The sequence below is a fragment of the Eumetopias jubatus genome, unplaced genomic scaffold (assembly GCF_037043125.1).
Source record: "Eumetopias jubatus isolate StellerSeaLion01/CBP00866 unplaced genomic scaffold, mEumJub1_p1.0 scaffold_1, whole genome shotgun sequence".
Classification (NCBI taxonomy): Eukaryota; Metazoa; Chordata; class Mammalia; order Carnivora; family Otariidae; genus Eumetopias; species Eumetopias jubatus.
The window spans coordinates 58,017,913-58,041,781 of NW_028274807.1; the positions used below are offsets into that span (position 1 = coordinate 58,017,913).

Below are 23,869 nucleotides of genomic sequence, written 5' to 3' on the forward strand. Positions count from 1 at the left end.
AATGAAAACTGGAACTAAAATGTGAAGTTCTGGTGTGGATGCATTGTAGTACTTTGTGGGCACTAATGCTTTAAAAAGAGAATCACTGGAAGGTGAGAGGTCCAGAAACCATAGCTTATCATCTCAAGTGCTCTTAGAGTCAAGTGTATAACCTGGAGAGAAGAACAATTGCCACGTGGGAAAAGAAGTAGTCTTTCCTACTCTAAAGAACAAATTACAGTGAAAGTTATAGGGTGACGGTTATTCTTTCCTCATAAGCAAGACGCTCCTAACAAATGGTTCTTTTCAACAGTAGAAAAGGTCCTGAAGAGTGGTAGAGAGTAGTAGTGAATTCTCGATCGCTGAAGTTTTCAGGGAGAGGTTGTACCATCAGGATGTTTTAGAAGACATTCCTTCATTGGTATAGAAGTTGGCCTAAATGATTTCTGAAGTCCCTTCCAATTTTTAGATGCCCTTCTAAGCAGGTATGACCTACAATTGATGTGCTGAATCTGCTTGCTTCATAGTTTCTGAATAGCCTTTGGTTGGGCCTGCAGCGACCTGGTTCCAACTCTGTCACTGGCCCCAGGACCAAACTTAGGTCCAGCAATGTGCTTAATCCTGAGGGGAAGCAGGATGTGGATGCTGCTTGTAGTGGGAAAGATGGCCTAGACCCAGGATCCCAAATCCTTGGCTAGCTGTGTCCTGCTGCCATAGGTTTTCGTGGTCTACATGCAGAGGAGACTCATGGCCAGATTCTTTTGTTTACAGCTCTAAAGCCTGCCTCTCATTCCCCATGTGGAAGTCAGCATGTGAGCTGGACGAGACTGTGGAGCTGCAGGGAATCCCTGCACTTCTCCGAACAGCCCAACATGCTTGACCTAACACAGCCCAGGTCCTCCTTGGCTCTTTTCCCTTTTATGTAAGTCCTGATTTTTCCCACCAACTCTTACCATTCCAGTGTGGAGAAGAGGCAGAGAAAGCCAAACTCAAAGGAAAGACAGTGGCTTTCCTTCTCTTAACACTTACAGCTGACTTTCTGAAATCGAGTAATACATATTACTCTTTTAAGAGAAAAAAAATTTTTTTTCTCACAGATCTCAGTGTTGGCCTTTTTCTCCTTCACTGTTATTTAAACTCATACAAACGTAATATGAAGTATAAACTTCCTTGCTTATAGTTTTTATATGAAAACCAAAACAAATTTGCAAATTAAAATAGAAACATAGCTATAAAAGCAATAAACTTTCAATTCAAATATGAATATAGTGAGAAGGGGTTGTTTTGCTCAAATAAAATCACAATAAATCCCTTAACAGACCTGCAGAACATTTGCCCTCACTTGCTATTTTACTTGCTTCAAACACCATCCTGTCTTCTGCCAAGATAACTGAAACCTGCTGACATTGCTAGTAATGCATTTAATCCTGCTGGGATTTATCAGCCCATGTCCCTGACAATCCCATACGGATGTGGTATGGGTCAAGCTGCCAACTCCTGTTGGCCTCGGTGCCCTGGAAAGATTTTTAAAACGTCAGCTTTATGTGTTCCCTAAAGTTTTGAAAGAACTCTCCAATAGAATTGCCTAGGCTTGGCACTTTTTGAGCCCCTCCCCCCCAACAGTCTCTATTTACTCCTTGTCCTACTCTGAGTCCTCTCTCTCACTTATATTTTGCTAAAAAATCAAGATTTTCAAATTTATTTGCATAGGAATTTTTGAATCATTCTCAAAATTCTTTTAATTTCTTCTGTTACTATAGTTCTATTTGCTTAGTTTTGTGTGTGAATGGCTTCACTATTGTTCTTTTTTAAATGAGTTAACAAGCAGTTTCTTATTTTTATTTTATTGACATTTCTTTTATGTTCCATTTTTCTAAGATTTGTTTTATGTTCTTTTTCCTTCTTAGGTACTTGAAATACATTTGTTTTCTTTCTTGTTTTTTAATGAACATTTTTATAACTAGTAGAAATGTTTCCTGGAGTAAGTATATACTAGGCCAATCCCCAAAGACTTTAAAATATGGTATTGTCATTATTTTCTAACTAATGTGTTTTGAGTTAAGGGCTGTGGGATTGAGGTTTTTATTCATACTTTTGTTAATTCCTGGTTTTCATAACACTTGATTAGAAAATGAGATCTGTGTTCTCTCTGTTGTTTGCATATTTTTATTGAATTATTAAGTGTAATTTGGCTGGTCCTTTAGTATGCAATAACTTTTTTGAGAAAGTTGGTATTGGTTTGATATTTTGAAAGTTTCTTGTAATATTTGACATTTATTCTACTTAACTTTCTAATCTATTTCATCACCATTAATTACTTTTACATTTAAGAAAGCAAATTTAGAAACTTACTTATAAATTTATCAATTTGAAAAATTAAAATACAGTCATCAACTCCTTTCACTAAGAGATGAGGAACTTAGGATATTATGTTTCCTCCCAACTCCCAGTTTTTCCTAATAAACTCGAGAATTTTATCCAGGTCTGCTATACTATATTTTATCTACTCTAAAACTCCTATGTTTTCACATCACTGTCTTTGAAATTGGAATGCCTTAAGCAATGGCAGGTTAAAATAGCTACTGTCTTGCAGCATAATGATGAAGTTGTCTTTGCTTGCATGTGCAGGCATTTGGTGTGACTGGACAATGTTTTTGCCAACAAACCACTTAAAAACCATTTGAGGAGAGGGGCGTCTGGGTGGCTCAGTCGGTTAAGCATCATCACTTGATTTCGGCTCAGATCATGATCTCAGTGTTGTGAGAATGAGCCCCATGTAGGGCTCTGTGCTGGGTGTGGAGCTCATTTAAGATTCTCTCCCCCCCCCCCCCAAAAAAAGCCAAACCATTTGAAGAGAGGATAAGAGTCCTGTTGTCTGAAAATCTCCCAATGAGACCTCCTGGTAAGATCAGGAACATGCCAGCATTACATTTTACAAAATGGGTGTCAATAGCTTGAAAGTTTTTGAAAGTACTGGCGACAGAGAAACTTAAGAAATGCTGCATCATCATCAGTTCTCTCAAGGGTGCAGAGAACTCTGGAAAACCTCAGACATCTGCAGCTCTGTGCCAGAAAGTGATTCAAAAGATTTTTGGCTCAAAATGGGAAGATGTTTTAGAAATAGCTTAATTAATTTAAGTTACAGTTTCCCTTTTTATGTAACCAGAAAATGGTACATTTGTCTTTAAGAGCTCTTTAAAGAAATACAAAGTAAAAATTCTAAGTCGTGAAAAATAATATGTTTAATTGACAGTGTGCTCTCTTAGTGGGGACATAAAATAGTGATTGATTCCTTTTGGAATTAATGCTGTCATAGGCATGGTGAACTTTTTCGTTCAACTTTTTTGTTGTTTTGTACCTTTTCTTTCAAGAATTAATAGTAATCCCAATTATTACAGCTAATTAAACTTAATTTGTTCATGACATAATTTCCTCATTCATAACTTTTTAATGCTAATTTATCTTTCAGCTGGAAGCTGCCACGAAATAGATATTTCTCTTCTGAAGGGGCTTTTGGCTGATAAACTTTCTGAGGTTTTGGGTTGTTTGTTTGTTTTAGCATCTAGCAATTATTTACTAACAATACTTTTTCTTGTCATATTGCTCAAACAGGTTTTACATTTTTTTATTACTTTCTGTAGTCATTTAACATGAATAACAGCTTGTCTGGAAAATATTTCTTGAGTCACCTTTTTTTATTATCAGAAATCTCTTTTTTATCATTTAGTGTTGCAAGAAGTTAAATGTTTCCCTGCTATTTTATTGTGTATGGATGTGTGTTTGTGTTTCTTTTATAGGTGAACTGTGTTCTAAGCCTAGGTGATTGAATGCCTATTGTATGGGTCCTTTCTTTAAGGTTTCTGTGTACTCCTCTTTAAACAAAGTTTAACACTCTGAGCTGAATATATGCCACATATTTGCCACAAAATGGCATAGGTAGAATCTCCTTTACCTAGTTGCTCTTTGCCTGGATACTAGGAAGCCGGGACCATAGAAAACTGCAATGAGGGAATTTTGTAGATGATGCTTTTCTTATAGGTTGAAACTTCTGCTTTGAGGGCCAGTTCCATAAAGATGGGGGAAAACTGTCTCCTGTCTGTGAGGAGGGGGTGTCACCTGAGTTTTAGTTTATTCCTCTGTTTTAAGTGGAGCACCGTGCTTTGGTTAAGAAGTCAGATTAAACTAAGTGCCTTGAAAGTAGCACACAAACTTTCTCTACAGCTGTGAAATTTACTGCTAGAATTTTTATATTCTATACTTCTATATCATATAATATATATATTATATTTAATACCCTATATACATCTAATATGCTATATAAAATGCTATATTTTATATTTTGTAAATTTTATATACACACATATATGTATACAAATACATACTTAAATATCTGTAGACACACACATACATACATATATACATAACACACCACCCTGCAAATATTTCCCAAGTTCATACATTTGAAAGGACTCACCAGACTCCACAAAGTACACTTTTATTTAAAGGCCAAGGATACAGTGCAGCAAGAAAAGGAGAACGTAGACATTGGCCATCCAAGAGAGAGCTCATGACTACACTCCGCAGGGTTCTCATCTGTTCATACAGACCACACTGTCTCCACCGTCTCCTGCCTGAACTACCAAGATCTGTGTGAGGAATCTTGACTTTGGGAGAGCTCAAAGCAGAATTTTCCAGGATTTTTATGCCTCGCTGGCCATGTAATCAGCTGGATTTACTTAATCCTTAGGCCAGTTGGAAACCATCATTAAAGAAACTGACCCTAGGGATCACCAGAGTAGTTCCAGACTTTAAACAGCACATCATAAATCCCACTGCTGTAATCTTGGCCAAGGGTCAAAAACCAGACATCCTTATCTCCCCAGAGATAAAGATAAAGCATTTCCAAGCCTAGCTGTAAACCAACTCTGTCCTCCCTATATACACCCTCACCTCCAAGCCTCCTTTCTCCAATTAGGAAGCTAGATGAGTCAGAAGGGGGAACGTAAGGACACAGCCATGTCACCTACCTTTGGCCTCTCAGACAGCTGACCCTTGCATAGGCAATGGACTACAAGTGTATTCCTTATCTTTCCTCTCGCCAAGTTTCCCCAAGTTGGGGATGGTAAATAGGCACACATTACTCAGAGTTCATGCTATAAGATTAAGGCCATTCCCTAGTTTCAATTTTGATGAAGTTTTCTTCTATAAATTCACTACTTTTTGTTCATTTTGGTTTATTTCAGGGAAAGTGATGTTTACAAATGAATTAATGCCACCATCTTCCCATGGATATCTAGACAACTTAAATCTGGGAGAGGGAAGAAGTTCCCAGGAGAGGCAGTGCTTGCACTGTGAGTATCCAAACCCCTTGACCATGGTGACAATGGAGTCAATATGAGGCACTTGCTCACATCATGTGGACTTGACAGGAAGAGCAGTTTATAATTCTAGACTCCAAAAGACTGAAGAACTATCACCACTCATCTCCCCTTGTTTTCCTCTGCATGCCATACCACCCCCCCCAACATGAGGACCCAATATTGATTATCTGTACACAGTATTTTATAATTAACTGTGTGTATGACTATTCTCAACTAGTCTGTGAGCTTCTGTGCAGGGAAATTTTTTTTTTCAGTTTTATATTCCTGGTTTCTAGGAGACTACACAGAAAATAGTATAAATACAATAAATGTTTGAGTCACCATATAACTTGAATCTAATCTACAAGCTAGTGTCTTGGATTAAGAACCAGAACAACCAGATGGTTCTTTGCATACATCAAGGCTTTCAGCTGTTGTGGATCAGGTCTTGCCAAATTTGGGAGTATTCCAGCCTCTGCCTACCCTACCCTACTTTGGCTCTCTAAAGAGTGTTCATCACAAAGAAGTAAGCTAAAGATAGAAAAGAGCACTGAAGGAGACAAATGGAATGGCGGTGAAGTCTGCAGGAGGAAATTACTCTTTCTCTAACATTTTTGGGAAGGAAAGCAAGGCTTGCTTCCAGGGATTGGCAGTCTTCCAGAAGTGGTTTGTTCGCTATCTCTCTCCCTCAAGGATTTCCCTTTGCATTGTAGATATTCTTAGAAAGGGTGGCACCTTTAGCATATCAGTTATGCCTAATCAGTTGTAGCCATCTCTGAGCTAGAATGGGTCATGGGAAAGTGGCTGGAAAAGGGAAAAGGCCCAGGAGAGGGGAAAAAGATTCTTATGGAGGAGGCGGAAAGCCAAAGAAAATTTTGCCCACGGTCAGTTTTACTTACTCAAAATCACCCCCTCCCTTCACCCAGCATCTTTGCCATATGTATCAACCCATAGATTGGAGGAATGGGGAATCACTCTTTCTAGAAGGAAAGTGCTATTATTTAAGTTCTCTGCAGCCTGTCCAGGGACATCCCAGTTTGTCCAGGCTTCAGGATAGGAGAGAGGTGATGCCTGTGTTCGCCACATTAGGAAATTGTGTTGGAGAGCAAACATATGCCTTGTCGGAGGGACTCCATCAATGTTCAGGATGCTCAGTCTTTGCCAGCCTGAATGTCATTGGAAGCTCCAGTCTGGCTGTACAGAGATGATGAGGGTTTCTGTGTTAGAGGTGATGAGCCCATTGGGTCCAGCTGCAGCAGTGCACCATATTGGAAAGAAGTCATTCAATACATTTCCCCATTCCCATAAACACCTGGAACTGGAATCTGAACTATGAAGTCTGGTTCTCTATAAATTTAACATTAGTTCAGTCAGAGGAAACCTCTGAGTTTAGTATCCTTCTCCCTACAGGCCAAGAAAGATTCATAAATACCATGGAGTTAGACGATAACTTAGATACCTATTCCTACTCTCTTATTTTGTAGATGAGGTACTGAGTCCCAAAGGTAAAATGACTCACCTCAGGTCACACAAGTCAGTCTGTGGCAGAGTGAGAACCAGATATTTTCCCAAGTCCGGTGGCCATTTTATGGCACCCTTGAATTCTATGACACCTGACCCTTTGCCTCTCACTGCCCTAACCTTAGTTCCTGAGTTCTTAATAACATGTACAAAACTAAGAGAAAGTTTGGCTTTGGGAGATTTGCACCAACTTTGAGAGAACTGAAGAGACTTAGTTAGCATTTAACTGTGCTTCACTTTGTCATGAAGTTCAGAGTACTCATCAACCACACCCCACTATCTGCACCCCCCAAACCATTAAGTACAGAGCAGCCAAAGAGGAGAAAGAAGGCAAGGAAAGCAGTCCTGCAGGGAAAGGGGAGTTAGTAGTGGCAGAAAAACAGACAGGGGTCCTTTTTAAGAAGCTTCTCTTTTTCTGGAATTTCCATACACTATTAATACTGAGAACATCAGTTAGTGCTCATTGAGCCATCATTCCCCCTGGTCTTGAGTTGTTTTTATCACCAAGGCTCTAGAAGTTGAGAAGGTGTGAACTTCAATGTTAACTATAGTCCAGAAAATGAGACCAGCTGGGCTCTACCGATTCCACTGTGTCTGGACTGCCTCCCTCTGCCTCTGCGGAAGGATCTCTCTGCCCTGCGATTTCTCCAGTGAAATCCCAGAGCTCTGCAATTTCTCCAGTGAAAAACAATTCCTGGAAATTCATGGAAGTGCATTGTGACAACCAGCAACTTTGTTTCCCTCACTCTCCTGGGTGTTTTTCTTTCTGCATACCGTAATTCCATAATAATTCTCAAAAACTATGTCTTCTTTGTTGCTGCTGTTTGGAAGGAAACACTTTCATTAAAAAACAAAACAAAACAAAATACCCAGATTACAAATGACCTGACCTGTACTCCCAGAAGACAGAGATTCAGGTGAGCTCATTATCTAATCCTCCCATTTACTGAAATGTACTTTGTGTTTTTCCAGATTACAGGATTTGAGGACATTTACCAATAGCATTTTCCTCTGCATGTGTCTCAGTCCCTTTGCTGAGCTATGGCTTATTCTACAGCACTGCACATGGATGATTCACGGCTTCTTGGCCCACTCACAGGAGGAAAGAGAGTTCAGACACATTGCTAATTATGATTTCACTGCCAGTGAAAAGTAATCTCAGGTTATAAGAAAGTGTTGTCTTTCTTTGGTTGTGGGCAGCTAGAACTTTACTAATATTATTCTGTAAGTAAATCTTCGATTATTATCTAATTGGTTTCCTTGGGAGATGAAACTCCCCATTATTATATTTCCTGAAATTGAGACTCTTTGGGCCCCTTACTTAGAAATTGTCGCTACGTAATTTCAGAAGCAATGGTAAAGAACTCCATTTCTTAACTGGCGATTTTCAGCTAGCCATCACCTTGGCAAATATTTAAGAGCAATTACAACATCCTGGTTCTCCCACCTGCACACTTTGAGCAGCTGGTATAGACTGTTCTAAAAGGAGAGAGGAAGAAAGCTCTTCACCATGGGAGGGGTTAGGGGTGGAAGCATAGTTTACACAATAAGAGAACTGTGTTCTAAAGTCACTTGAATTGTCTGGACCTCATTTGTCTATAAAACAGGTAAGAATGAATGGTCTTCATGGAGAATGAAGGGCAAAATAAGGGATTTCTCAAGTTTTTTGAGCTTAATTCCACTTTTACAATATAATTATGCATAACCAAGTCCAGATGATGTGAAGACAAATTTGTGAAAATAGGCATAGATAAGTTAATAGCTAATATTCACATGTGGCCTGAATGCAGTTATTAATATCTATGCTCATTAGAGTTAATAATACCAAGAGCATTAATTATTAATAAGAGGGACAAAAAATAAGAATTATCGATAGAGGCTGGCATGGTTAAGATGCTAAATGCCTGGGAATTGGACTGACAGCCCAGGGCAAGTTCACAGATAGTAGTTGGTAATATTACTTGGTGTTTGTTTGTTGAAAAAAAGAAGGAAGGGAAAGAGGGAGGGAGGGAGCATATTTAGTTTGAATTGCCATATCTAAAAAATAAATGCTCTTTTTCAAAGATAAAGATTGTATTTTGCACTCCAGCTACACTTCTATCCATTGTAACTTAGTAACATTTACCTCTGAAAACAAAAAGAACCCTTGGATATACTCTCCTTTTTTGGTAATTTTCTTATATAAGATGCCAGTATGGTAATAGGTCCATTAACTAGTAAATACAGGGCTGTCAATTGTAACGGTTCAAGGTTTTCCGTGCCAGGAATTCCATGGCACCTGCTAAAATTCTGGAAGTATCACCTCTGGTTGCAATGCCAGATTCTGGTGATGATTTAGGGATTACTTTTCCTGGCCCTCTGATCTATCTCTGAAAAGACAATAAGATAAGAGAAACAGGGCAGAAAATAGCTATGATAGCAAAGCTGGGTTTGGTGCTTTTCCTGGCTTTGGTGGCCAATATCATTGGACTCCTATGGTATCAAGCTTTATGAAAGAATCTCACAATATAAAGCAGAGCCATCTCAACCATTTTTAGACTGACATTTCCAAAAGTGTTAAGAAGGTGTTTCCTCCGTTACATGTGTTCAGATGTTTCCTGAAAACATCTGTGCTGTGATCTTTAATTTTCTTTAACAATCATAGTTTTACTTACCAATGAATACTTTTTAAAAAATAAATGAGAGGTATAAATACTTTTATATAGAATTTTGTATTCTAAATAATGGCTATTATATAAGAAGAAGGAACTATCCATTTAGCACCAGATCCCCTCCAGTTAGAGAAAGAAACAATTCTTTTAAACATCTTTATGATTTAAGGTTTCAGTAACAACTCACGAGTAGGCAAAAGTTTGCTATTTATTTAATTTTGAAAGAACACAGAAAGAAAAAGGCAGGGAATGTAGGCAGTGTGGAAAAACTCCTTTACATAGCTGGCCACTTGTGGTTTTAACAGCTGCAGGGGAAACTGGCTGGGGCTAAGTTTACGTGTTTCTGTTCAGTAAGGGTATCCATGGTGGTAACTCTCATGATGACGGTAGTCATCCTGGTAACCATCCTGGTATCCTTGGTGGTAGCCATGGTAACCATAGCCTGCGTACTCATCTTCTGGGCAGCGCATCCCCAGTGACTGCTGAATGGCCATTTCCTGTCTCCTTAGTTGCATCGAATCAATTAAATCATACACAATCACCATGGACCACATTGGGGAAGGATACCAGGATTTGACATTTCCATCTTTTCCAACTAGAAGCATGGAGAAGTACTCTGGGCTCACTTGAAAATAGTTCCGGATGTCTTTCACCAAATGGGCTGGTATGTCTTCTCGCTCCACAACAGAACTCCCTAGAACAGGGTTAGAAAAGTTGTTGTTAGGGGATTGAAGTCAGCCCTCGAGCAAACATCAAAATGAGAAGAAATCACTATGAGAATAGAGAAAGTACCCATGAGTCCTTTGGTTCAAAATCCAATTAAAGAAGGTTGCTGGGTTTTTCCACTAGAAATTAAATGTCCCTGATGTTCTGCACCACTATGAGTGTCAAACTTTAAGACATGTGATGTCTCTTTTATAGGAATGTTACAAAATATGAAACCAGTCCTTTAATTTAATTCTGGCAAGATCAAGTTCTTTCAAGTTTGTCATGAACAAAGATTATATTGTTTATATTTCTAAGTTTATTTCCAATTAGCTTAGTTACTTCTTTGCAAATATGGCTTTCCTTTTGATACTTCTTTGTATAACAGAAAGCTTATTTCATTTTCAAAGGGGAAAAATACCAATTATGCAAGATGTAGATTACATGTATTTAAACTATTATGGTCAGTGAAAAGGAGAAGGGGAAGGGGGAGGGTGCTGATGCCTTGTGTGCCAGGGAGTTTATGCACTTTTATCTCTTGTGAAGAACTTGATCTTGCAAGGAAGAACTGATTTGCTTTCTGAAAACTTGAGTCTAGTCATTTACTTTCAGCTTCTCTGAGCCTTTCAGTATTGATCCTCATGTATTAAAAGGGAATCAGTAAGATATGACCCAGGTGCTTCCTAAAATTATTGTGGGAATTAAATGAGAAGGCATAGATAAAAATGTTTTGTAAATCATAAAGTCCTATGCAGACAAAAAGCATTATTCTAGTTTAAAAAAATGGATACTTTTACTGTCACTTATGAATGATTTTATATTAAAAACAATAATAGTGATTGCACTCTATTTCCCGTTTGCGTGCACATGCACCCACATGCACACACACAAGGTGGGGTGAATTCAGTGAACTGTGTTCACCTTATAGGTACACCTACTGCTTGCATACAGTTTAATATAATTTAATTGAACTTAACAGTAGTTCATAATGTTCTAAAATAACAGCACTTTACCATTAATTGGGAACAGTTCTAAAACTCCCCCAACTTCCTCTCCAACCCCTAAAAGTTTCAGAATGGTTATGTGGCGCAGACCTGAAAGAAAAAAGAAAACCATAAAATTGGTAAACCATATTTTACCTCCAAAGGCCGATATCTGACAATTAGAAATCTCTACATTAAAAAGAACATAGAACATAACCTGATTAGGCAAAATAATCCATTTTTTCTATGAAAATAGTAATCAAATACTTTTAAAACCTCAAAAAAGACCAATTGTAGATTTAGGATTAGCAACAGGGTCAGATGTGCTGTTTTGTTTTGTTTTGTTTGTAGATGGAAATAAAAGAATTTGCTCTTAAACTGTGGTTCTATTAAATAACAAAACAGAAATGAAGCCATCAGAACATTCAGATATCTGGGATGATCTGAGCTGATTTGTGTGCTAAAAAAAGTCATGCCTGAGGTTATAACAGCTTACACGGATAATTCAACTGTCTCTAGGAGAAAAGACAGCAGAACCCATCTGTTTTGATTGTTAAAGGAATAGTTCTGGCTTTCTTGCACAAAGGTTTGTCAGTGTAAAGGGCAGGTTCTTATCACTTATTTAGAGGGTTCAAAGGAGAAGCACTTAAGCAAGCACAGTGTGCTTCCCACATTCAGCTAAAGTTTCAGGAAAGGAGAGAAGGTCATGCCTTGGTAGCTTGTTGGAATTCTTTTGAGGATGAAGTGCACAGGAAGGGATTCAGGAGAAAAAACACTGGGGGACAAGAGGGCTGTCAGTTCATCATACCAAGATTTCATGGTGTTAGACAAAATGCCAACCTAGGCAGGGTCATAACTTAGGACTAATAATATGAATATCGATGGAGTTTTTTGTTCAGAGGAGAAAACTGACAGTTGTCATGGCAGGGGCTGTTTTAAGGAGGAGCTAAAATCCAAGCAAAAGGCTATTCCAAAAAAAAAAAAAAGTTTGTGGTCTTGCTCTTCTCCCAGAGAAGTGAAGCATTCTGTTCTCCACATTGTTGAGTCATGTTTTCAAAAGGGAAGATCATGAATTTAATTATTCCCAGAAAATAGGACTTGTTTACATTTCCCATATATTACAAAAGGGTTTGCTTGCACTAATGTGATTTAGGTTCTGTGTGCAGAGATTAAATGAAACATCACCTAATAACTGTTCCAAAGCTGTCTTTAGAAAATTAACAAATTTTAATGATATTCTTATCGTGAAGGGCCATTAACTTCTCTAAGAACTTCTTCCTTACCTAGCAACATGGGTGGCTACAAATAATTTAAAATATGCTTAAAAATACAAAAATAACCCTTTATATTGATATGAAGTCTTATTAACTTTGATAATAAGGACTATACATAAAAACTCATGAATTTTCTAGTTGTTCTTACTGTTATGAGCTTGTTTTCTGTCTGCTTTTGAGTTATTATTTTACATCTTAAAACTGAAATGTATTTGTAATTTAAGATAGTGGGTTGTAGTAAGGCCCCAGGCTCTGTTAATGCTTTACAAAACTTATACCCCCATCTTTTTATCAAAATAATGCTGATTCATCTGTGTTCCAGTTAGGAATGGAATTTTTAAAATCTGTGGCTTTTAACTACTCCCCCCCGCAAGACTGTCAAAATTCTTCCTCCATAGAAGTGCATTTTAAATGAGATTTCAATTGTGAATTCCACTTTTGAAACTGCCCTTAGCTCCTTCATTCACCATAGAACTTAATAAGTTCTATGTACTATGCATTTTCTGTTCTATGTGTCCATATTCAAAATGATACTATAGGCCACTAGGATAATAATTTTGGTAAAGAAATCAAGTGTTAGTCTTCAAAATACTGAGCAATTCACTATAAAAAATAAATAATAAACTATGTTTCTCTTTGACCTACTTGTCCTAAAAATAAGATTCTGTTTAATAAATCTTACTGTCTTTGGTGCCCAATTATATAGATCAAAATCCTTTTTAAGGGAATGGCAATATAGTACAGGATACTTCCATTAATATATTAATTCTCAAAGCCATTCCTGTTTTACAAAATACATTTAATCTATGGAGAGGGATCCAGCGTTTGTAGCTAAGTATTACTTAAGTAAATGATAATACCTGAGTTTTATGATGTTGAGACAAGTTAAAAAAAAAAAAAAAGAAGGCACATAATACACATAATACAGATCACTCAAAGTAAAACAGTAGGTATTTTCAAACACTTCAGTGAAGAAACCCAGAGGGGAGAATATTGAGAAAAAAAAAATAAAAAAATAAAAAAACAAAAAAACTCCGGTTGACAAAGGCTCCAGTCTGAAAGCAACTTTATACTCAATACAACTGAGTAAGTGTCTGGGAATCTCCAGTCTGGACTGAGGAATATTTGGATGATCTAAGCTTCTATGTTCCATTTTGGCATTGACCAGGAAGAGAGTAGTATGGGAAAACAGTGATGACGAGGCTTCCCACTCACCAAAATTGCAGGCCTGGCCACTGAGAGCAGAGAGCTGCTGTGAATAGGCCCAGTCTTCATCATTAGGGGCAGAGATCACCAGCAACCGCCTCCTCCATCGGAACCTGAAACAGGCAGGAGGCGTGATTACTGCTTCAAACAATAGAGGCTAGTGTAAGAAAGCGGAGTCATTTTGGCTGGCGGGTTTGCCTGTGCCCAGAATAAAAAACACTGGCCCTTAGAAATATCTCATAGTTCCTCAAAGCCATTAAACTGCATTTCCACATTTCTTGCACTTTTTCTGTTATAACTTCACGGTCTGCCTACTGTGACATTTGCATGAAGCATCAGGCATGAGCCTGGCCACCATGCAGGTGGGGTCACTTGGGGAGACACGAAGTTCTCAGACGCCATGAAGACTGGCCAAAATGGTATGTTACATTGTAGCCACAGAAATAGGGAATCAGAAGGGAACTGAAGAAAACTCAAGTTCTAATAGAGTTCACTAGGGCTTGGAGGGAGTTAAGAATTGAAGGTATGGATAGGAAACAGTAGAAAAAGAGAACTAAATTTAAAGTAGGTGACAGTGACAGGAAGAAGGAAAATGGGGAAGTGGCTCAAAGAGGTCAAGGAGGGTTCCTGGAAAAACAAAGCCCTAGGTATCTTTCTTGGTAGCCGGTGGTTCTTCCAGAAGCAAATGCAAGTTCTAAAATGTAGCCTACTATCATTAGTAAGAACCAACATTATAGAGTCGTCCTGTGGAGTGGGATGGGGCTACACCTAGAGCCTAGGATTTTAGCATATATGGTAAACCTGTTTCTGCTCCAACACCGTAGGGTAGTAGAAAGAGCTTTTGTCTTATAACCTGAGTTCATGTTTCATCACTGCTAACTTTTTGAGTTCCTTGAGCATGTCATTGAGTTCATCAAAGTCTCAGATTTTCCTTATCTCTAGAACCAAAAATAGCTTCTACTTAAAAGAGGTGAAAACTAAAGAATTAAACTAAAACCCATCAATGTAAGTTGTCCATGTGATGGCATGGATATAGACAAGACGGTGGCTTGATTTGTGGGCTTCTAGATATAGAACTTTGTCTATTAATAGACCCCGGACATTTGTCAGTCATAATGCCAAATGATAAGTGATTCAGTCCTTATGTTTGTGTATCATTTCATAGCACACACCCACCTACATTGACAACATTAGAGATCAGTGAAGGCACGGCCTATTGTCTTCATTTTACAGATGACGAAGTGGGGCTTGGAGGAGAGAAGTAATTTGCCTAACTAGTAAATTGAAGAGGTGGTACCAGTGGTTTCCCTAGTCTATAGCCCTTAGAGATCCTGAGGCGTGGCTGACACAGCCGGGGTCCCTCAGGAGAAAGGAAGGAAAGAGGGTACGCATCCAAGGGCTAACAGTATGGAGTTGTCTCCAATCCCACTTTCACTGGAGGAGGGCTTGCGCTTTCTGCCTTCTGTGCAGACTACTATGGGGTGTTAGCGCACTCGCTGAGCTGGAAGCCAGTTGGTTTTATTCATGACTTCTCTCCCTGTGCCCGTTCTAGCCTCACAGTGAACATGAGAGTTTTCAATCCCACAGAAAATGGCCTCTTGGGGGAATAGTGGTTCGGGTGAATGAGAGAAAATGACAGTCTGATGAAATACAACCTCTGAATGGACTCCTATAGCAGGGCTTGCAAGGGCTGCTTGCTGTGCCGTAATTACATTTGCTTCCTCTGCTTGTTTCTCTTCAAAGGGAAAGAAAAATGAAAACCTCCACTGAGGATTGGGAGATGAATGTATTTGGCACGGAGGAGGGGAGAGGAGCGTCTGAAACTGTCCGAGATCTCCTGGGAAGGGGAACAGTGATTGCTGTCGGATCACAAACATGGTCTCCTGCACCCTCCCTGCTTCCTTAGGACGTGTGCCAGCCCAGCACTGGCCCCCCAGCCAGCATCCAAACCAGGCCAGCCTCCTGGCCTCACACAGAGCTGCAGGGTATCCTCGAAGGAGCTATTTTGGGTGAGGTATATTTTGGCTTGTTTACCTGTGTGCACCACTGAATGCTGTCCTGATTGGACAGGGAGGATCTGAGACTCCCTGTCACAGACACAACTAGGCAAAGGTTATTTCCCCTAAGTAATGATTCTTTCTCCCACGGACCTTCACATTAAGATACAAGGCTCCAACTCGCGACACTGAAGGAAATAACTTGCCTAGGGGTAACAAGAGGTGTCAACGTGGCCCACATCCTTATTTTGGATAAATTGTTCTCCTGTCACTTTAACTTATCAGTAAATAAAAATTCTGTGAGCTGCATGTGTGTGTGTGTTTGCTTCTCTTAAATGGAATTCCCAAATTAGTGTGCATTTGCCCACTCTTTAGGGCTTCTGTCTCAGGAACGTAATTATAGCCTGAACCAGATGAGTGTCACTAAAGACCAGACTGGCTTCAGAGTCTGGTCAGCTGAAACCAGGCTGTATAGACTCACCAACAACTCAGCAAATTTGAAGGAAAATTCCGATTGGATACTCATTTATTTATAGAACTGCTATTTAAAAAAAAATTTTTTTTTTCAGCTCTTTTTGCCTGGGTTTCAATCCTGAGGTGTTTACTAAATATCCCCCTACCTCTCCTTTCATGACAAAGTTCTCTAACTAGGAGCTGAATAACTGGTCCTAATACTACTAATAGCCAGCATTTGTTGATGACTTACTTTGTACTGGGCTGTTGGCCATCATTACCTTTATTTTTATCTTATTTTATTTTTATTTTATTTTATAAAAAGATTTTATTTTTATTTATTCATTTGACAGAGAGATAGAGCCAGAGAGCACAAGTAGGGGGAATGGCAGAGGGAGAGGGAGAAGCAAGCTCCCCGCAGAAGGGAGCTTGGGTCTCTTAAAGAGAACCTCACAACGGACCCTAGGATCCAGGTCCTCCATCCCAGGACCCTAGGATCATGATGCGAGCTGAAGGCAGGCGCTTAATGGACTGAACCACCCAGGAGCCCCACCACCCATCATTACCTCTAGTATTGAATTTACCTTTCACAACAATCTTAAGAATAGATACACTCATTATCCTCATTTTGCAAGTGAGAAAACCAAAACTTGGAGAAATTAAGTAATCAGCCCAAGGTCACACAGCTAATACATGGAGAAACCAGGAATCAAACTCAGGGCTGTCTTACTCATGCCTTTAGGTAATACACGATTCTACTTTAACTTTTAAGATCAATGATAATTATCAGCACAGTGATTTCATGAGTTGTGACCACAAATCATGCACAGCTATAGGACATCCAAATTATAATCATATCCATTCTGAGTATCTACAGCAGATGCATGTCCTTGACATAGTACTGAATATTAAAGTCCATAAGCCTCTGACATTCGAATGAAAATACATTTACATATCATAGTGCCCTATCCAGTACAAAAGGCTTTAGATGAAAAATGTGCATACAAGTCTTAAAAATCAAAGATAGGCCAAATTCAGATCAGTGATCAACTGGAATGAGCACTGCAAGCTTTGTATGTGATCAAAATTGAGATAATGTCAAGCCTTCCCTGTCAAGGTTTGAAACCCATGACACAGTAATTATAAAAAAGCCTGCCTGGGGATGGTAAGAAAAATCTCTCAGAATGTCTGTAGCTGCAGGTCCCAGAGCTGGCCCAAATCCTTGGCTATAAATAACAACAATGAACTGGGTAGTAACTGTCTGCTGTAGAGCATGGGCAATCTGAGTTTACAGGGTTGGTTCAGCAGGTATGCATCTTTTAGTCCTGGAAGACTTAGAACTAAGAAGAGAAAGTTTTCAAAGAATCATAGTGATAATATATATTTCTAAGAAGGATCCTGGTCTTCTTTATATATATAATTTATGTTCTCATGAAACAAGAGAATTTGGCTTAATAAAATGACAACCTTGAAACTTTAAATTAGAAAGTGTAATTGAGTAATTGGCTTAGATATGTGGTTTTACATCGTGTGCAGGTACTGGAACATCTGAGAAAACTTTATTTTTTTATTTTTTATTCTTTTAAAGATTTTATTTATTTATGACAGAGAGAGACACAGCAAGAGAGGGAACACAAGAAGGGGGAATGGGAGAGGGAGAAGCAGGCTTCCCACAGAGCAGGGAGCCCGATGCGAGGCTCGATGCCAGGACCCCGGGATCATGACCTGAGCTGACGACAGACACTTTAACGACTGAGCCACCCAGGTGCCCCCTGAGAAAACTTTAGATTCACTGTATTTATAAGATTACTGGATCATTTAAGTACTCAGCAAGGTTTTGTTCATTTATTTCAAACAATTCAAAAATACATTTTTAAATGTAAAATGACTGTTTGAAATAGTAAAATTGTTTAATTATTGAGTTTGCAAGCAAGATCAAACGCTATTCAAAGCCCCTTAAAAGTGATAGCTAAAATTTGCTAGGTTATAAATAGAATAATACAATTTAAAAGCCAAACTTAAAAGTTTAAGAGAGAGCTACAGTCTTAAATTTATAACTTGGATATATTTAACAATAATTGTGAAAATCAAAAGTAAACTTCTAAAGAATCTTATCTGCCAAAAGAAAGGTAGAAGGAAGGACGGAAGGAAGGAGGGAGGGAGGGAAGGAAAGAAGGAAGGAAGGAAGGAAGGCAAGTAGGCAGTCAGAGGGAGGGGAGGAGAGAGCAGGGGAAGGAAGGAAAAGGAAGAAGAACACCTCAAGGGCACCAGAAAGCTTTTATCATCAATCTTCTAAGTCAGTGCCATCGAGAGGGATGACCTTGGACAAGAAGTTGATGTTTCAGTGCACCCAAGACTAGACAAAGAGCCATCTGTCCAGTGGAGTGGTAGAGACTTTTCTCAGCCAAGAGAGTGGCCTGAAGACTGAGTCGAGCCTCACATCCTTCTAAAGACATGCCCCTTCCATCTCCATTCCAGATGCTTGCACTGCACTGAAAATTTGAATGAAGGAAGAACCTCAGGTTCCTTTCAGCTCTGAAATCCTGTGGTTTTAGGGATATCTCTCTTTGCTTCAAACCCAGGGCTTCTGGCTCCAAGACTAAAATTAATTCACATTATATTTTCAAAAGGAGTATTAGGTAAGAATGTGGACTTTGGGAGCTCAATTCCCCTGGGGCCACTGAGTCCTAGAGCTGACACTAGCTCAGTGTTGACAGAAATTTAGTTTTTTAATCTCCATTAGCCTCAGTTGTCCCATCTGCAACACAACAATACTTACAGTATTCAGATCCTAGGATTGTTGTAAAGATTAAACGCAGGAGGGAGGATGAAGTGTTTGGCACAGAGGCAAGCATACAAAAAATGATCTCTTGGGACACCTGGTTGGCTCAGTTAGGTGTCCGACTCTTTATTTTGGTTCAGGTCATGATCTCAGGGTCGTGAGATGGAGTCCCCTATTGGACTCTGTGCTGGGCATAGAGCCTGCTTAAGATATTCTCCCTCCCTTTCTCTCTGCCCCTCCCCCTGCTACTGTGCATGAACTCTCTCAAAAAAAAAAAAAAAAAAAAGTGATCCCAGCAACACTGGGATGTAGTCAGGGCTACTTGTTAATATTCTCCATTATGGGTGAGATTTTTAAGACAGGTTAACTGAGAAGCATAGAGAAATCAACATAGCTAGTAAATTGCAGACCCCAAATTTGGATCAACAATAAGTCCTATGCTCTTTTCACATTGTGAGGTTTTCTTTTAAGAGACCCTAGCCTCCCTAATCTAGAGGAATTCGGATGATCTATTCATTTACTAATCATAGAATCCTTGATTCTCCAACTCACATAGGGAGAATACACTCTATAAACATAAGTAAGAAGTTAACAACTTCCAAGTTAATGAGTCTCCAAGTAAATGCTGCTCCATTTCTGGAGCCCCTCAGCCACACAGTCCAGCTAGGTGTGGGGGTGAGAAGGGGAGATGTTACGCTGAGATCTCTGTGTGTTTATTTGTTGTCAGTGGAATTTCAGCAGCTTTGTACCTCCTAGGGCCCCAAAAAAGAATTTTTATCCAACATCGGGGAAGGGATGGAGAAGGGAGAAAGTGGAGCAATTGTTTAAATCAATCTTCTCTGTGTATTTATTGAAATTTTCCTACAGTGGTTTTCAATAAACCCTACTCCCCAGGGAATCAGGGAGCTGGGTCAAGAAGATTTCTTCTTTTGAGGTCCTAGAGGGGGCTTTTGTTGTTTTCTGCACAGTTAGAAGGAAGTGGAAAATCAAGCAGAGTGTTCTAAATCCTGTTTGGAACCAGAGGGGCCTAATAAATAAATATGTAAAATAAAAATGCTGTATACAAAGCCCTCTAAATTCACTGATGGAATAAATGAACCTTCCCAGGTCAGAATTCTCTATTCTGTGCCAAAAAAGGACCAGTAAAGAGAGAAAAGACCTATCCAAAGCCACCAAATCAATATTCAAGCTTGGAGCTGACCCCAGTCAACCTTGCGACTGGAGCCCTTTCAAAAGACTAAGCCCAGTGGCCAGAGGGCTATGAAGCAGACAGACCTTCCACCAGGGAAGGTCTGCACACAGGTCTACTTTGTGTTTCCTTAGCCTTTGCATTAGCTCACCCAGAACACCTTCCCACCTGCCTCCTCAGGGACTCCAAAGGTGGGGTACCTGGATAGGAAGTTCTCCAATGACTGCTTCTTGTCTTCCTTGCAAACAATGCCCTCCTTCTTCTGCTTTTCCATGTCTTTGATTCGGGACTGGAATGTATCGATCAAATCGAACACAGACTTCATTGATATAGGCACCTCATAGTATTGCTGTTTAAGAAAGAAAAAAAAGCATATGGTGTATAAGGGTGTTTCTTCCCTCTGTTTGGAGGATAGAAAGCCTGGGAGAATTCAAGAGAGCACTGGAGAAATCAGAGCCTGGAGGGTTCATTGATTTATAAACTAAACTCTCTTTTGCAAAAGTACCTCTGTTGATGTTTTGAGGTTCAGAATCCATGAAACAACTGTCCCTTACCTTTTATGAGAATTTTTTAATGCATACCTTTTAGTGGAAAGGGTCCGCGCCTTCCACATCACACATATTTTAGGTTTGCTTCCCTATTTCTAGGACTAAACTGGTTCCTGTTCACTACACCACTGAAGAGAAGGTGAGAGATGCTATAACCAACACAGGAATGGAATAACCTGTTAAGAGTATCTGACCTGAACTATAAGGGTAATTTTCCACCAGAGGGAGGGCTGTTCTGCGGTCATCAGGAATCCACATAAACCCTTTGTGATCCCCAGAGACTGTTTTATTGAGCAAGTGTCACTTAAAATTAGGTCATGTTTCTATATGTATTCTCAGAAAAAAGTTGGAATCCAGCTTCAAGATGGTGCAATTCAGTTTCCTGGATCACAGCTGTCTGGACTTACAACAGCAACCTAAGGTGGATTTGAGGGCTGGATGAGCATAGGTGGCGTAAACTAGAGAGAAGTCTGGACATAGCTTGGAGCTATGCCCCCAGCGGGAATGTGAAATGTGAAAGCTGGCAGAGACCTTTGGGCCCATCTAGTCCAGCCCCTCACATTAGAGGTGGGGCAACACAAGTGAAGAATGGATTAATGAAAGGTCCTCTTTCAGGATCCAGAAGAATACTGCAGGTTGGATCAGCTATTCCTATTCCGTTAGTCCAGGTGACCTTTTTCCTGATGATTTTCACATAAGCATGGTATGCTATTGGTGTACCGAATAGTTAAGACGTGCAAGCTGGAGCCCGCCTGCGTGGGTATGAAGCCCAATGCCAACTGGGTGAACTTGGGCAAGTTACTTAACCATTCTGGGTATCTCTTTGTTCTGTGAAATAAAGGTAATACTTGTTATTTATCTCAGAGGTTTGAGATAGGGATTGTAAACAGTTGAGGTGAGTGCCTGGCATGCGGAAAACACTTAATAAAGTTAGATATTTTTGATAGTATTATTATAATTATTATTAGTGTTACTACATGGCACAGTTTTTCATGGCTCAGAACTTCTGTCCCTAAGCATAGGAAAAGAGTAGGTATAAAACCCTGCTGTCTTGTCCATATTGGATCAGGAGGTAAACTTCCAGGCCCTTCCATGTTAAATCTGGCTTTCCTGAAGGAAGAAGCCAAATACTCTTCACCTTTTATCCCTTGGGCCTGGCACATCATAGCTATTCAACCAGTGTCTGATGAATGCATAACACTGAATTTTGTCTGACTCAAACAGCTGGGCCACAGGAGGCCATCCAACCCAGCTCTTTCCATATACTTCAGTTCTAGGCACAAATTCTATAGGACAATGTGGAATATCTGAACCATTCCAAAACCTTTCCACTTATAAAGTAATCTGTGCCTATTCATATGTCTAATTGATTCATTGGCAAAAAATTCCGAGTTGTATTCAAAGGAATAGAACTGTATCATCTAAAACAGAAACCCATACCTTGACTCTAAGGTCCACATCTGTGAGCACCATGAAGAAGTCATTATAGGTCATTCCATACTCTTTCCTCAGGTCACCAATGAGATGCTGGTCTACCAAGTCCTCATCATCCACCACTCGCATGGGTTTTTCATTATCTTAAGGCAAATGAAATGTGAATAAATATAGGTGCGACAAGACAGAAATACGTGGGAAGCGAATGGGTGAAGGCTCTGGGTCTCCATCCTGAGTTAATTAGAACAGCTTTCATTAATTACACACATTCAACTAACATTTTGTTTGAACAGAAGTTTCCCAAGTGAATAAGTAAATAGAGAAATAAATGAATAAACTAATTTTGAAAGTCAGTATTCTAACTGACTTGATCAAGCCCCACCTCTGCCTACCTTGGTCATAGAGAATCAGAAGGAGCAAAGTGAGAGTGAAGGCAGCTGAGTCATCCCTGAAAGAAGACCGCCAATTCTACCCTGGGTATGAGTCATCACCCCACCTCGCCAAGGAGTTTTTAAATTTATTTTAGTTTTAGTTATTTATTTAGTTGAGTCTAAAATCTGTGTCTTGTCCTCACTTTTATTAGAGAATCACTTTGGGACTCAATGAACTATGTCATTGCTATAGAGAAAAATAAGCTTAGGTTCAAGCCTGGCCACAGGTTCATTTTAGCTCCAGAAATGTAGGGCTTTTCATAATACAAATGTGGTGAGTGAAGACAATTTCAAGCCAAGTGTTACTAAATGTACGGAAGTTTTTAACCATGATGTATTTTTTTAAACATCAAGCCCTAAAAATTAATTACTATAATTTGAAATGGTTCTTGAAGGTCACTAGGTTGATGGGAAGTATGAACATGGCAACTCCTATGTCTCTGGAAATCATTTTAACATTTCTGAGATGATAATGCTACTTCCCTCCCTTACATGTCACCGTGTTTCCCTCAACCTTACTAAAATTTTTCTTTGCAAAATAATCCCCTGTACTTAAAAAAATGTGAAAAAATTAAAGTTAGCAAATATGTGATAATAGATATATTAGTGAAAAGAGTCTATCAGTTACTATCCACATTGTTACCCATGAATAATATTATAGTAGAAACAACCACAGTTTTGCAGATACAGAGGTTATAGAGTTTGAATACCATAGACCATTGCTCTTTTATGGATAAAAAGGGGATGATTACAATTTAACTATTACTTTGGTTTATTTGATTAGGATCACTGTAAGTATACAAACAAGGAAATTGATTTCCCCCAAAGCAGATCAAAACATGAGGAGAAAGAATCTATTTTCCTCCCCCAAATTGTGACAGTTCTTCATGGAGGGGGTTCAAAGGCATGGGAGCTGATAGCTTATATGAAGACCAAGTACTGTCTACAAAATGAAAAGTGACATGCTTCATGCATATGAACTATTTTTTAAGTGTACATTTATCGTTGCCATTAATTAATTACAAAGTAATGGAAAAGAATTGCCAGATCCATGTTGATTTTTGTTTAATATGTCTCATTGAGCACAAAAAGCAAGTTGCTGAAGAAAATGTATAGTAAACGTTACTCTTGGTTAAAAGGAAATAAAGCAAAAGAAAACATCTGCACAGGAATAGACACCAGAGAATGTCCAGAAGGACATCTAGCTGGTAACAATGGCTGCCTCTAGGGAATGGAAAAGGTGAGGTGGAAACTTTCACTGTTTATTTCACACAGGTCTATAGTATTTAAAATTTAACAAGAAGCATACTTTACAATTAATAATAATAATACTAAGGTAAATCATTAAAAACTGAT

At 39.1% G+C, this 23,869-nt stretch overlaps 1 protein-coding gene and 1 long non-coding RNA gene across 2 annotated transcripts in view; one reads left to right on the plus strand and one right to left on the minus strand.

Moving 5' to 3' along the window:
* The first annotated feature begins 4,360 nt into the window (after window positions 1-4,360).
* On the plus strand, window positions 4,361-15,977 carry LOC114214714 (uncharacterized). Its single transcript, XR_003610475.2, has 4 exons — window positions 4,361-5,330; window positions 7,833-8,084; window positions 10,021-10,175; window positions 15,423-15,977. It is a non-coding gene; the product is annotated as an uncharacterized LOC114214714 (long non-coding RNA).
* CCDC80 (coiled-coil domain containing 80) overlaps window positions 9,710-23,869 on the minus strand; it is a 35,154-nt gene continuing 20,994 nt past the window's right edge. Inside the window, exons 4-8 of the mRNA XM_028110496.2 lie at window positions 22,089-22,225; window positions 20,301-20,449; window positions 13,689-13,792; window positions 11,230-11,310; window positions 9,710-10,205 (exon numbers count right to left, since the gene is read on the minus strand). Of these exons, the coding sequence (XP_027966297.2) occupies window positions 9,859-10,205; window positions 11,230-11,310; window positions 13,689-13,792; window positions 20,301-20,449; window positions 22,089-22,225 (818 nt within the window). The 3' untranslated portion in view covers window positions 9,710-9,858. The remainder of the gene's footprint in view (window positions 10,206-11,229; window positions 11,311-13,688; window positions 13,793-20,300; window positions 20,450-22,088; window positions 22,226-23,869) is intronic.